The sequence below is a fragment of the Pseudonaja textilis genome, chromosome 2, assembly GCF_049901715.1.
Source record: "Pseudonaja textilis isolate UNSWEBS1 chromosome 2, rPseTex1.2, whole genome shotgun sequence".
In the NCBI taxonomy this organism is placed as follows: domain Eukaryota; kingdom Metazoa; phylum Chordata; class Lepidosauria; order Squamata; family Elapidae; genus Pseudonaja; species Pseudonaja textilis.
The window spans coordinates 84,395,389-84,408,022 of record NC_141991.1 but is presented as its reverse complement, the minus strand read 5'-3'; the positions used below and the strand labels follow the sequence as shown (position 1 = coordinate 84,408,022).

The window sequence follows — 12,634 nt, the reverse complement described above, 5'->3', positions numbered from 1 at the left end:
GAATATATACATGAGGAGGGGAGAAGTATGCAATGCAAATTTGAATCTAATTATCACTATATCTTTTATGAACAAAACATGCTGCTTCTAAGCTTTGTGAAAACCTAAGCTGGAAAGCAATACAATAACCGTGACCCATCGGATATAAATTCTATGGTCTATGTTTTGGTAGGCTTTACTTTTACGATAATTGGGATATTATTACAAGTCAAAGATGTTTTGACCAAAAGTCCCTGAAATGTAATCCTTTAACTGTGAATATTAACATCCAGGATCTTCAAGAAGATGTTTCATATGACAACACTATTAATACAATTAAGCTAATAAAAAACAACATATGTAAAAGTCCCTTCATCAAGTATATGAAGTTGCATGAACCAAGAGAAGAGGAAAACACCCCTCAAGTGTTGAAAAAATTTATAAGGGGAAATACAAGGTTATAAATATATCACCCACAAACCTTTGGCAATCTTTTATAAACTCTCTCAATCTTATCTGAAATACAGGAATGATCATTCTGGCTCTGACTATGCATCTAATTACAAGTCTATATCAAGATTGGAAAATCTCCAGCCTCTTTTCTCAGCTCTCTTCCCCTTTGGCCTTGAACCCTTTGTTTTTCCAGTTGCTCAGTATTTTTTGCCAAACATCTGAGCAGACAAGAAGAGGAAAGCAAACTATAAATGGGGGAAAACTTAATTAGTAGTTTGCCAAAAACAATATTAAGCAATGTAACATAACCATCGAACACCCTCTCAAATTTCTAAACCACCCAAGAAAGAAGCTTTCAAGGTGTCCAACAAGAATGTGTGTGGCTACTCATGTGTATGTGATGACATATATCGTCAACTAATAATACAAAGAAAGCAAGTTTAGCTAAACTGATGAAGGAAGAATGTATATGCCTTGATGGATGGGGATATGTGTGCCTCAAAAGGATTCCATGAATATGCAGCTGTTAAAAGATTCTTCGTGAGGGAAAGCAACCCATGGACTGTAGTTCCTTTCTCCTCACTTGGCTTCTAGTGACTCAGGACGGTCTAGTAGTTAAGATGTTAGACTAGGAGTGGTAAGATCAAACCAGTAAGTTCTATCTCTCCATTAAATCAATTGTGTGACTGATATTGGGCCAGTCATTTGTTCTTAGCCTCATCAGTGTCCAACTTGGCAATAAACCAGCAAAAAAACCAAGATCCTTTGTTGGAACAAGCACTAACAAGCTTTGCCCTAAGAGCTATGAGATGTCAATCTGAAAGAAGTGGACCCCGCAACCAAATAGGACAAATGTTAAGAATGACAAGAACTCCTATATTAGCTTTTACCTCCTGCAAGGAGCACTGATTTATAGCAGGCATACAATCCAGACTTTAGCAAGTTATCACTGCATCAAGAAAGGAAGGCATCTGGAGGTTGGGGAGCTGGGGCTTGAAACTGTCACTCAGAGTTCAGATATCCCATGACAGCTCCTAATTTAGAGGCTTAATGGCTCCTCCATCCAGAAATTTATTATTTCCCTTTCTCTGTTATCTGGCTGGAGAATTCTGGGAGTTGAAGTCCACAAGCCTTAAAATTGCCAAGTTTGAGGACCCCATCCTAGTCTATCTTTCCTTCTTTTAGAGCCCTAGATACCTTCATTCCACACAATCCAGAGCTCACTTTATCTCAACAGCTGTTTGTTCCTAGAACCAATAATTACATAACTGATTTTTCTGACACAATTGTAATCCAGCCTCAACCTCTTATCATATTCCAAAATGCTATGCAGATGGTAAAAAGGACTCTTGTAAAAAAATGTTCAATATTTTACTGAAGTGACACTTTAATTGATCTTGGAACCAGGTAATTTGCTTCTTTAAGTATATCATCAGCCTAATTGTTACGGGGTTCAATTAACAAGAAAACAAAAAAAAATTAAACTGGGCTGGGGAAAAAAGCTTGACTTGCTAATATTGAGATAAATTACTTTTGGCAAGAGATTCACAGACTTCCATCTTAATTGCCATTCCCTGATTACAAAGGCCAATGAATAGAAGGTGTGCCACATTCCGAATAATCTTTTACCACTTTTAGCCCCATAGAAGTTGGCAATGTGAACAGAGTATACAATCACTATTAACCATGGAGACAAAAATCTGAAGTATTTTAAGAGCTCCTGATAAGGTGGAACATTCGGGACCTTTAAAACTGAATTATCAACTATATGTCCCCCATCTTGCCAATGGGTCATCCCACCTATCTATCTATGCTGCGCTGAAACTGTGTACAGCTACTTAGAGATAAGCAGCTGGCATGGAAATAATTTAATCCATTAAGGAAGTATTTCTTATTTTATTAGTCTAGAGATGACCCGAAATCATTTACTTTTAATCAATCTTCTTGTTACCTAGATTTAAGAAGGACAACAAATTAATTCTTCTTTCAGGCAATTTTTAGAGCTTTTTATTAAGTTTTGAAAAATAATCTCGAGATATGTATCAGTCTACCTCCCATAATTGTGAGAATCTTTCCCAAAGGCTAGACATTCTGCAAACACAGTGGTTTCAACTTCCCAAATGTTAAGGCAGCAACTCATTGAAAGCTGAAGCCTACTTTTCTGGCGAGTACCGAGAATACCATCCTGCACTCCTTGAGAAATTGGCATGGTTGAAAAAATAATCTACAATCACTGCATGTTTGCTCATGCTCTTTGTCTTTAAGTTTAGAATTGAGAGCCAATGGCAGCATCCCATTTTTTCTTCATAAAAACTGGTAGGAAATAATTCAATTAAACCCATCAGGGAACTTCACTTAGTGGATATTGAAACTAAATGTTTTCAGTAGGTATCTGGAGCTCTGACTATTCCCAGTCTATCTTGGGCAATCCATCTTTGAATGGTCTTCAGAAAATCATTTTCTCTCCCATTTTATAAAAATTAAAGGAATGAAGAATAACGTGGGCTGTCCAAAGAAATTAAGATTTTTTTAAATGGTGCCTTACATGCCATTTAAGTGATTATAAGATAAACACAAAATATAACTTATTTTACTTGGCAATAACAACTTTGATGGGGATAGATTTAAATTGCTCAGTGAGCTCATGATTGAACATCCCCTCCGAGACTGGGCACAATAAGTTCAAATATCTCCTAGTATAGAGGAAAGCAATATTCCTGAAAAGCTGTTAATTAAAGTAGGTTAGAGACCAAATCATAAAACTAGAGTTCACAAAGTTTCATCATTAAATTCTAGAATCTCTGAGTAAGCTTTTCCTTTGTCAGTTTCCACCTCCAGAAGATATGTTCCTCTGATAATACTGTTCTACCTGACATAAATAATGGATCTCTTAATGCTGTAACCTTATTACCAAGAATGACATAAAGGATAAATGCTTTCTGAAAGAGACTTGCAATGCTAAAACACTGAAGAAAGATGTTGGAAAATCCCACAGGAAACTTGAATATAAACATCCATTAGCGCTATATTTTTGGCTACTAGAGCCTGACAAAGTGTATATTAGTTGAACTGATAGTAACAAGAAGAAGCAGGGCTTGTTAATATTATATATAAAAAGGTTGGCAGCTAACATGCTACTCACTATGCCTCTTTTTGTTTTCCTGTTTTTCTAACAGCTGTATAAATGATTACAAAAAACTCTGAAATCAAATGTTTAAAAAGGATAGAAAAAAGAGTCACAGATTGCTATCAATATTACTAACCAAAAATGGATTTCCTAAGTAAAATGACCAAATTAGATGATCATCCTACATAGTATGAATTGAGTCTGCAATTGTTTGGGACAAAGGCTATAGGTCTTGAGGAATGGATATGACTCATTTATTTGTTTATTTTATGTGCTGCCCATCTCATCTACAGGTGACATATATTGTACTCGCCTTCTCCTTTGGTGCTATCTGCCATATGCTTAAGGCTTGGAAAAGCAATGGACACATTTCTTACTATAGACTTGTGGCAAAAAGAATGCTATCATGATGCTAAATCATCATTTATGAGGTAACATCTCTTATTTAGCTGGACTTATAAGAGAATCAAGCTATGATGACTATGCAAACCTTCCAAGGAGTTAATTTGGGATGAATTTATTTATGGAGTGCTTCTTTCTGATAAAGATTTTGCACATTACTTGCTATTAATGAAAAATTCTGTAGTATTCAAAAAGAGGAATTCTGCAGCCTATTCCTTTGAGTAATAAATAATATTAGGTATTTTCTGTAGGTGCCAAGGTCCTGTATTATCAGATTCACCAGAAATCACCTCCACACATTGAAATTAGGTTGAGTTGTTTGCTTTTTGAGCAGAAACATTGCAGAATAAATTAATGATGCTTGACAACCATGGTAGCTACCTGTTATGAGCCATTATTGTCAAAGACCAAAATTCCATAATTTAAACGAATTAAGCCTATGCTGTCGATCTCTGGACTAGCAGTAAAGCTAAGGTAGATAGTCCAGTGAGGAAAGTTTGCAGAGGTAGAAGGGATCATGATATCATTTTTTTAAGTGTAGGAAAGACTAAACTGAACACAAAAGTGAGGCAAAATCTATCAAATTAAGAAAGAATGACTGTTGTAAAATCATCTGTACCAAGAATTCTTAAAAAGTGAAGAGCAGGATCAAAAATCAAAAATGTTTTAGGGCTTGGAATTTGTGAAACCGCAGCTAGCATCTATTACTCCACATTTTTCTATGATGAAGTACCCATGACTAACAGCTGCTTCCACTGATCACTTGCCAGTATAATAAGAGTATATTACTTGTCAGTAGAACTGTTAAAAGTAGCTTTGTTCTTAGGAAGAACCTTCATATATTTTAGTTATTTCCATTGGAAAAGATCTGCCTATTTATAAACAGGAGGTCACTCTTGATACTGTTGTTCTACGGGGTAACAAATCATGCAAAACAGAAAAATGTTGATTACACATGTAACCTTTAAAATGTTTTTTTTTCCCTCTTCATTACTGTTGCATCCAACAATATGGGTTTATCTCATGGTATTACTTTTCTCCTACCAAATAATTCCATAAGCCTGAAAAAGAGACCTAGAAGCCCTGCATACATATGAAGAGGTGTGTGGGTATGCAACATCTTAGAAATTTCAGACAGAAGGACCTGATGGCCTTCTCTCCACATTACTGGAAGGCTGTGCAATAGATGGGTTTCAAAGGCAGAAAGATACTTTGGAGCCTACAGGTATACCTATAATTCCAGAAAAAGTATATTTGCTTTCAGGCGTTGCAAATAGAGGCTATGTTCATGGTTCTTTTGCCTTCAGATTTGAAATGTTGTACAATGACAACTAACTTAGATTGACTAAATAGAGGTTTTAGCCCAGTAGTGATCAAGTGAGAAGCCATCAAATTAAGCAGCCAGATAGAATATTCCTAAAAAATCCTTCATCAGGTTTAATTCCACATAAAATAAGATTGTTCCCTCCTATATGACTGCACCAAATTGTTTGCTTCAATCTATCAGTCTTTTGAAATGGACCAAAATGTTTTCCAAAGAGGGTTCTGAAAGAGAAATAATGACTCAAGATATACTGTTCAACCTCTATGTAAGTTTAGAACCAGTTTGGTCTAGTGCAGGGGTCCCCAAACTTGGCAACTTTAAGATTTGTGGACTTCAGCATAGCTGGCTGAGGAATTCTGAGAGTTGAAGTTCACAAGTCTTAAAGTTGCCAAGTTTGGAGACCTCTGGTCTAGTGGGTAAGGCACAAGATTAGAAACCAGGAGATCATGAGCCATGAAAGCCAGCTGGGTGACCTTGAGCCAGTCGCTCTGTCCCAACCCAACCAACTTGCACCACTGTTATTGTGGGGAAATAGGAGGAGGAAGGTGTTACCTATGTTGACCACCTTGAGTTATTTATAAAATAAAGGTATATAAGTAAAGTAAATAAATACATTCTCTTCTACAGTTTTGAGGGGGAAAAGAATTGTATTATTTCAAAAATGACTAATGTATACTGGGTCAGCAAGTTAAAAGAAATATATTTGTTTGCCAAGAGAATCATTTGGTCTTTCAATCACCTTTCAGTTATTTTAAATATTTTGAATATATCCAGCTGTTTATTGCAGGTGTTTTGTTTTCTCCATGGTATGGTTATTTCTCCAGCATTTATGCACAAAACAGATTTTTTTAATTAGCTTTCCCCAACCTAGTGCCATCCAAAGAAGTTGGGAATGTAATTCCCAAAAAATAATGGCATTAATTGGTGACTACCAATTTCAATTTAATTTAACAGATGACTGAGGCAAAGAATTTACAGAGTTTCCTCCTCAAACCCTCCACTCTGAGAAATAAGTACTCCAAATACTGATGACACACCATCAGAGACTATTTATAGGAGATGTCAATGCAAAATGATTGTATCTATAAGAGTATAATTTGTTAGTAACCAGGAAATTTTCATGGTAGGTTTGCCCCATTATATTTTTCAATTACTTAAATGCAGACACACACAAAATATATCTTCTAAACAATAGCATTATTAATTTTGAAATGTAGCCAAGAGTTATTCTAGCCAAATATGGAGTAATTGTTGTCCAAGCACTTGCTCAGCATTTATTACAGGGTCTAGTGCCATGATGTGCAATAATGGAAATGGTGACATTCAGAGGGCATCATTATAAATCTACTAAGTACACAAACAATGCACTAGTCTAAGGCTGATTTCAAAAATGATGTAGAAATGGCAATTAATGCGCAATGCAATAGCCCAAATATTGGAATATTGAGATAATTCACTAGCTTCATCCCATTCCCATAGGTAACTCCACGAGTAAGGCTTTATTGGATTAATATTCCTAGATGTGTGGCATGTTTTATCCACAGCTATTACCTTCAAAATAGTAAATACTCCTACACATTTGCATATGTATATTTGGTCTTCCAAACATTTAGTAAGATTTAATCACTACTGAGGGGTTTTCATCATTAGGTTGCTCAACAAACCATTCATTATATGTGGCACTGTACTGATGATATACTTGAATCAAATCAACAAATGACATTCATCATGCATGTAATAACCCTCAGATTTCTGCCAGAATAATTTTCCTCAAATCCCTCGCAGCTTAAATCATTGAATTTTAGAGGTCATCTAATCAACTCCTTGCCAACACAGAAATTCCATTACCGTTAATTGTCAAACCCAACTCAGCACTAGTAATGGCATGAAATCATCTAGCTTTTTTCTTGAAGAACTGAAAATGCAAAGTGCATACATTGACTTAGATTAAATGTTTCCATGCCACAATTAATTTGATAGAGGTGGTTAAAACCTAAACCTGACTTGAAACTTGAAACCATTTCAATTTTCTAATAACATGCTAACAACTTCCTCCCCACCCTCCACCCCCTAGTCCCAGGTTCCAGTTAATAGTATTTTGGGAACAATCCAATACACACAAGGTTGAAACATATTTATGAAAACTGGAGTAGGATACATTGCAAATTAAATCCTGAGATTTGAAAAGAATCTATGCTGTGAGTGCCTCCAGTTGATCCATATTTGGATAAGAATACAGCTTAATTATGTAGCAAAAGAGGAAATTAAGGAAGCTCTGATATGGGAGTCATGAAGGACATGCAACCATTAAAACACAGCAGAACATAAGATGAGAAGAACAGAACAAAAGAGTTTAGAAACAGAGGTGTAACAAGGTCTGTTACAATAAAATGCATACATGTCAAACCATCAGACTCCCTGAGCTGCAACCACAACAGGATGCTCCAGCTCACAAGCAAACAGCTTTCACAAGCTGTGAGGCTTTTCCCTAAGCGTTATTCCCTTTAAAAGATAAAAAGGGCAAAGCTGCAGTGCAGGTATGGAGATTGATTAAGTCTATCATTGCATCATTATTGGCAGAAAGAAAGATCCTGCAGAGCCAGAACTTGAACTGAAATTAAAACTGCTCAACGGAAAATTTTTAAATGCCTCTTTTTGAAAGTTGTATGAAGAACTCATGAGAAAGAGGGAAGACAGGAAAAGTTCCCTAAACAGAGAGTTCATAACCTGACTGGAAGGATTAAACATTAGAGTTAATGGTTGGAGTTCTGTAACTATCTCATACAAAATCAATACTTTTCTAAGCAAGATAAACTATTCTCAATAATCTATATAGGAAAATGTTTCCTGTAGAAAAAATGTATCAACAGAAGAAGTTCCAAGAACAAAAATGAGCATCTATCTTATTCTAGGGTTTGCTCGGTAATAGCTGGTTTGTATCTAAACACATTGCTGCCTATCTCCATCTTTAATCAGATATAGTTATCTATGAATTAATTTGGTTATTGCAGCTGTATAAAGTCACGTTCAGATTTTTACAGTCTTCAGTGTTCTGTTTTTATCCAGTTTTTAAAAGACGAACTTAGAAATGAATATTAATACACCTACCCTCATAATTACTACAATATTAGCAAACTTTAATTAAACCACATTGGGAATAGAAAGAAAACCTATAAAGCTAATTTACAAGGTGGATGTGGGTGTGTCAAAGGCAGATTATCCTTTCAAGGATTTTGGTTCCACTCCTTAATTTCAATTCTACAGCATATTTTTCTGAACTTCATGGGAATGGCAAAAAGACTTCCTATGCTCCTTGACTACCTTAGAAAATTATTAGTTCAGCTATTTTTCCCCTGAGAGCTTTGGGAAGCTCTCAAACATCTCCATTGATCATATTTGACTTAACTCCTGTACCCAATGAGGAGGGGATTGTTAAACAGAACCAGCTCCTTTTCAAATAGCTACTCAACTTGCTCAAGGCAAATCATTGACTGTGAGCAGAATTAGCTCTCAGCCTGACATGGTATAGTCTTAATCTAGTATAGTCTCTAATTTCAAGCAGACCCTACTGAAAATAATCAACTGTACTCTTCTCTGCCACGTTGCCCATGGATATATATGCAGAGGTAGGAGGGCCGGGCCAAAGGGGAATGGATACCAAAGAAAAAGGTAGATACTTTTATTAAGAGGGGGAAAAAAGATTTTTCAAAAGAAAGAGACTAAATGCCTTACCTACATTTGCTTCAATCCAGTTTTATTGTTCACCCATCTTATTGAGGGTACCCATTAATTTATTTCCAAGGGAATGCATTACTTAAACCAACAATAATAAATTATCCCATCCATGACTTATGTCATTACACTCCATCACTACACCCCAAAACATGACCAGAACTTAATCAAACCAGAAGATTTTTTAAAAAGGTCCAGGCTATCATGCCAAAGTAAAATGTAAAACTACAGCTAGCAAATGTCACCAGCTGGAAACTAGAGAAAACTAACATTGGCACCTGGCTAATATCCCCAAGGACTTCACAGCATAGCAGCTGCCTGTGAAATGTCCCAGAGTGATGTGAAAATCCTTGGCATTATTTCAGAAAGTCTGGGTGTTTTTCATAGTGGATATGGAATAGGCAGATACTAAGTTGTAACCAGATGTAATCATAGTACAAGTAGGTCCACTGAAATCAGAGGTACTTAATCCAGTTTATTTCTGTGCAATTCCTCCAAGTAAGGCTACATCTGGATATAATCCATAATGAATATTGATACACTATAAATAAGAATGATTAATAAATACCAAGATGTTGTTTTTATATAAAACTTGCAATAAAATTTCCTGTTCACAGTTGCATGTTCCCAATATTATTCCAGATGTCTTTGGATCATCCACTGTAGGAAGAATAATGACTACTGATACCTGTTGTCTAGTGTCCTACAAGCTCTATAGGAAGCAGTCATATACTAATAGTATTGTTGGAGGGGTCCTTGGAGATAAGGGAGGCCAACAAAACAGCTTCCAAGATCTTTCTCAATAAGCCTTTTAACTGTGACATTGTATATTTCATACACTGTCAACCATGTCTTTGTTATTGTGTTTCTGAAAATGTATGCAAAAAAGGAGCCTCCACAATTTCAAAAAGCAGAAATTAAAGACATAGTATTAATTTATAATTGATTATATTCACAATTCATTAACAAGTAATATAATAGTTCTCATATACAAAGTAATAAAATTTTGATCCCAAGACCCTACAACAGTTCACCAGAGATTCAGTTCCAGTCTGTAGCTTTGAAATAGCAGATAAAAAAATCAAACTACCACTTTCAGGTCTGTCCCAGATCCTTAGCTGATTCCAAACAGACAGACAGGGAATTAACAACAACAAAGAAACAGAAGAGAGCTAACCAAATGAAACCAAAACACCTGGTTTTGCTCCATAACTATCTCAGTGGCAGTTGTAATAAAGAATTCCATAGATAAAGTTCCATTATGGACAAATGTGTCTTTTCCAATCTGATGCCATTTGGATTAGACGACAGATTTCATTATCCTCCTACAGTATGTCAACAGGCTATAGTGGCTGATAGGGACACCTACTATAAACCTATACAGTGTCAGACTTGGAACGCTGACATACAGTAGAACCTTTGGTCACGACCATAATTCATTCCATAACTTTGGTCATAACTGGATTTGGTCATGACCCGAATCTAATTTTGGAAATTTGGTGCTTACAAAAAAATGGCATGGAAGGGAAAATCGGCCGCAAAAAAAAAAAAAACAACCTGTGAATTTTTTGGTCAGAATCCGAATTGGTCGTGATCAGAACCATTCATGACCAGAGGTTCTACTGTATAACAGGTTGGCAAAGGGCTGGGGCACCTCGTTCAACTTAGCAATGCATTTAAACAAAGCAATCTTCATCTTACCATCTTCATTCTCATCGTATATTGGTGACTTGCTAGAGGTGTTAGCGCCCATGTTGTTCTTGGCTACAAGCTCTGCATTTACATCATTCTTTGGAAGAACGGAATAAGAGCACAGCTATTTCTTCCCTCAAACTTGACAGATCTGTAAATGTGCTTCCAGTGGATCCTGCAAAAAGAAAAACAGCATAGCTGCTATCAGAAATAAGCTTTTGAAAATCACAAAATTTGACACTAACCTTGATAAATCATCAATATAATATATATGAGTGAAGAAGCTTGTTGAATAAGATAGAAGGGAACAACTAACACAGATTTATGAATAATTTTTTCTTAGATTAACCATATTCATTTGACTGTAGCCCTTAACATACTTCTGCCACTGACAAAGCAACTATCCTAATGAATTTCAGCTACTAAACATTCTTTCTTTCTATGTCATTTGGACCTTCATAGCATTAAAGATAACGTTAGCAGATGCAACTTCAAAAAAGTACTGAAATAAATCTTACCTGCTTTATCTAGAACTGAACTGGATAAAAAAAATCCTATTTAATATTGTATATTCAAAAGAAAGTACACTAAACAAATATCTTCCTAGAATACCTAAAGTTAAAGCACACAAGTCAGATGTAACAAGACACAATTGAAACATAGATTTCATATTTGCCTCCTTTTTTCCTTATTCAAAACCCAGTACCTATTTCATGAAGCATCTTTTCATAATCAAGCTAAATGCTTTTCACTATGACGTTTTGATTCATTGTCCTTTCTACAGTATCTTGGCTGTGGAAATGTCTATTACAGCACTTGGAAACAATACTGGAACTTTGGGGCACTTTATGTATAAATATAATTAATATGGTCTCAATATGGTCTCTTTGCATATGACGGCAGATGATAAATTGTTTGCTCCAAGAGGGGAAAAGTTCCTTCTATTCATATGTTTTCGTAAATAAAAAGGAGCTTTTTTCATGAAAACAAAGATTGCTTTATTCTACTAGTATTGTAATGTAGCCCTCTGTTACTCTGAATGGCACCTTCTTTAAAGAATTAAAGGTAACATCTGCACCCAAACATGAAAACTTTGGTAGTCATAGTATGAAGAAAAGGCATTAAACACCCCAAATGTGATCTTAGAAATGGAACTTGGAACATAGTTAGAATCCCACAGTGGTGGGATTCAATTTTTTTTTACTACAGGTTCTGTGGGCGTGGCTTGGTGGGCGTGGCAGGGGAAGGATACTGTAAAATCTCCAGTCAGAGGTGGGATTTGCCACTTCTCCGAACTACTCAAAATTTCTGCTATTGGTTCTCCAAAACTGGTCAGAACCTGCTGAATACCACCTCTGGTTAGATGCCTGAAACACAATTATTTAAATCTTTAAAAAATAAATTGGGCTGTAGAGTACCATAACTGCATTCAGTTTAAACTACAGTACGAGGTTGTACTCAAAAGGATTAGGTAGTAAATGTAAAAAAACAAAAAACAAAATAAAACCAACCTTCTGTCCCAAATTCTAGGAAGGTATTGCCAGATACATTGCAAAAGACTAAATGGATGATTAGTCAGGTGCAAAACTACCTTCTGCACTCCTAATATTTTTATATTGGTTCTTGACTTCTAAAGTATGCTGTAATCTGAATTATATAGTATTGCTGTATTCAAATGAAATATTTAGATTATATGAACGTCGAGCCTCATTTGGCCATGGGAAGCTTTGTCATGCTGTTGCCAGACATGACCTTCTCTAATAGAAAGGAGAAATCCTGTGGTGATACAGGAAAGTATGCATACACTTGCTTCAGACAATCTGCTAAACCACAAATTGTATTTACAGATCACTATTTCATGCCTCATATTAAAACATACTGTAATTAACTGTAAATTATGATTTCTGACTAAACTTCTTAGTTGA

The 12,634-nt window shown here is 35.7% G+C and overlaps 1 protein-coding gene across 1 annotated transcript in view; it reads right to left on the bottom strand.

Annotated features, from left to right (window-relative positions):
• STK32A (serine/threonine kinase 32A) overlaps positions 1-12,634 on the bottom strand; it is an 82,240-nt gene that overhangs the window by 63,288 nt on the left and 6,318 nt on the right. Inside the window, exon 2 of the mRNA XM_026696111.2 lies at positions 10,719-10,884. Coding sequence (XP_026551896.1) covers positions 10,719-10,770 — 52 coding nt within the window. The 5' untranslated portion in view covers positions 10,771-10,884. The remainder of the gene's footprint in view (positions 1-10,718; positions 10,885-12,634) is intronic.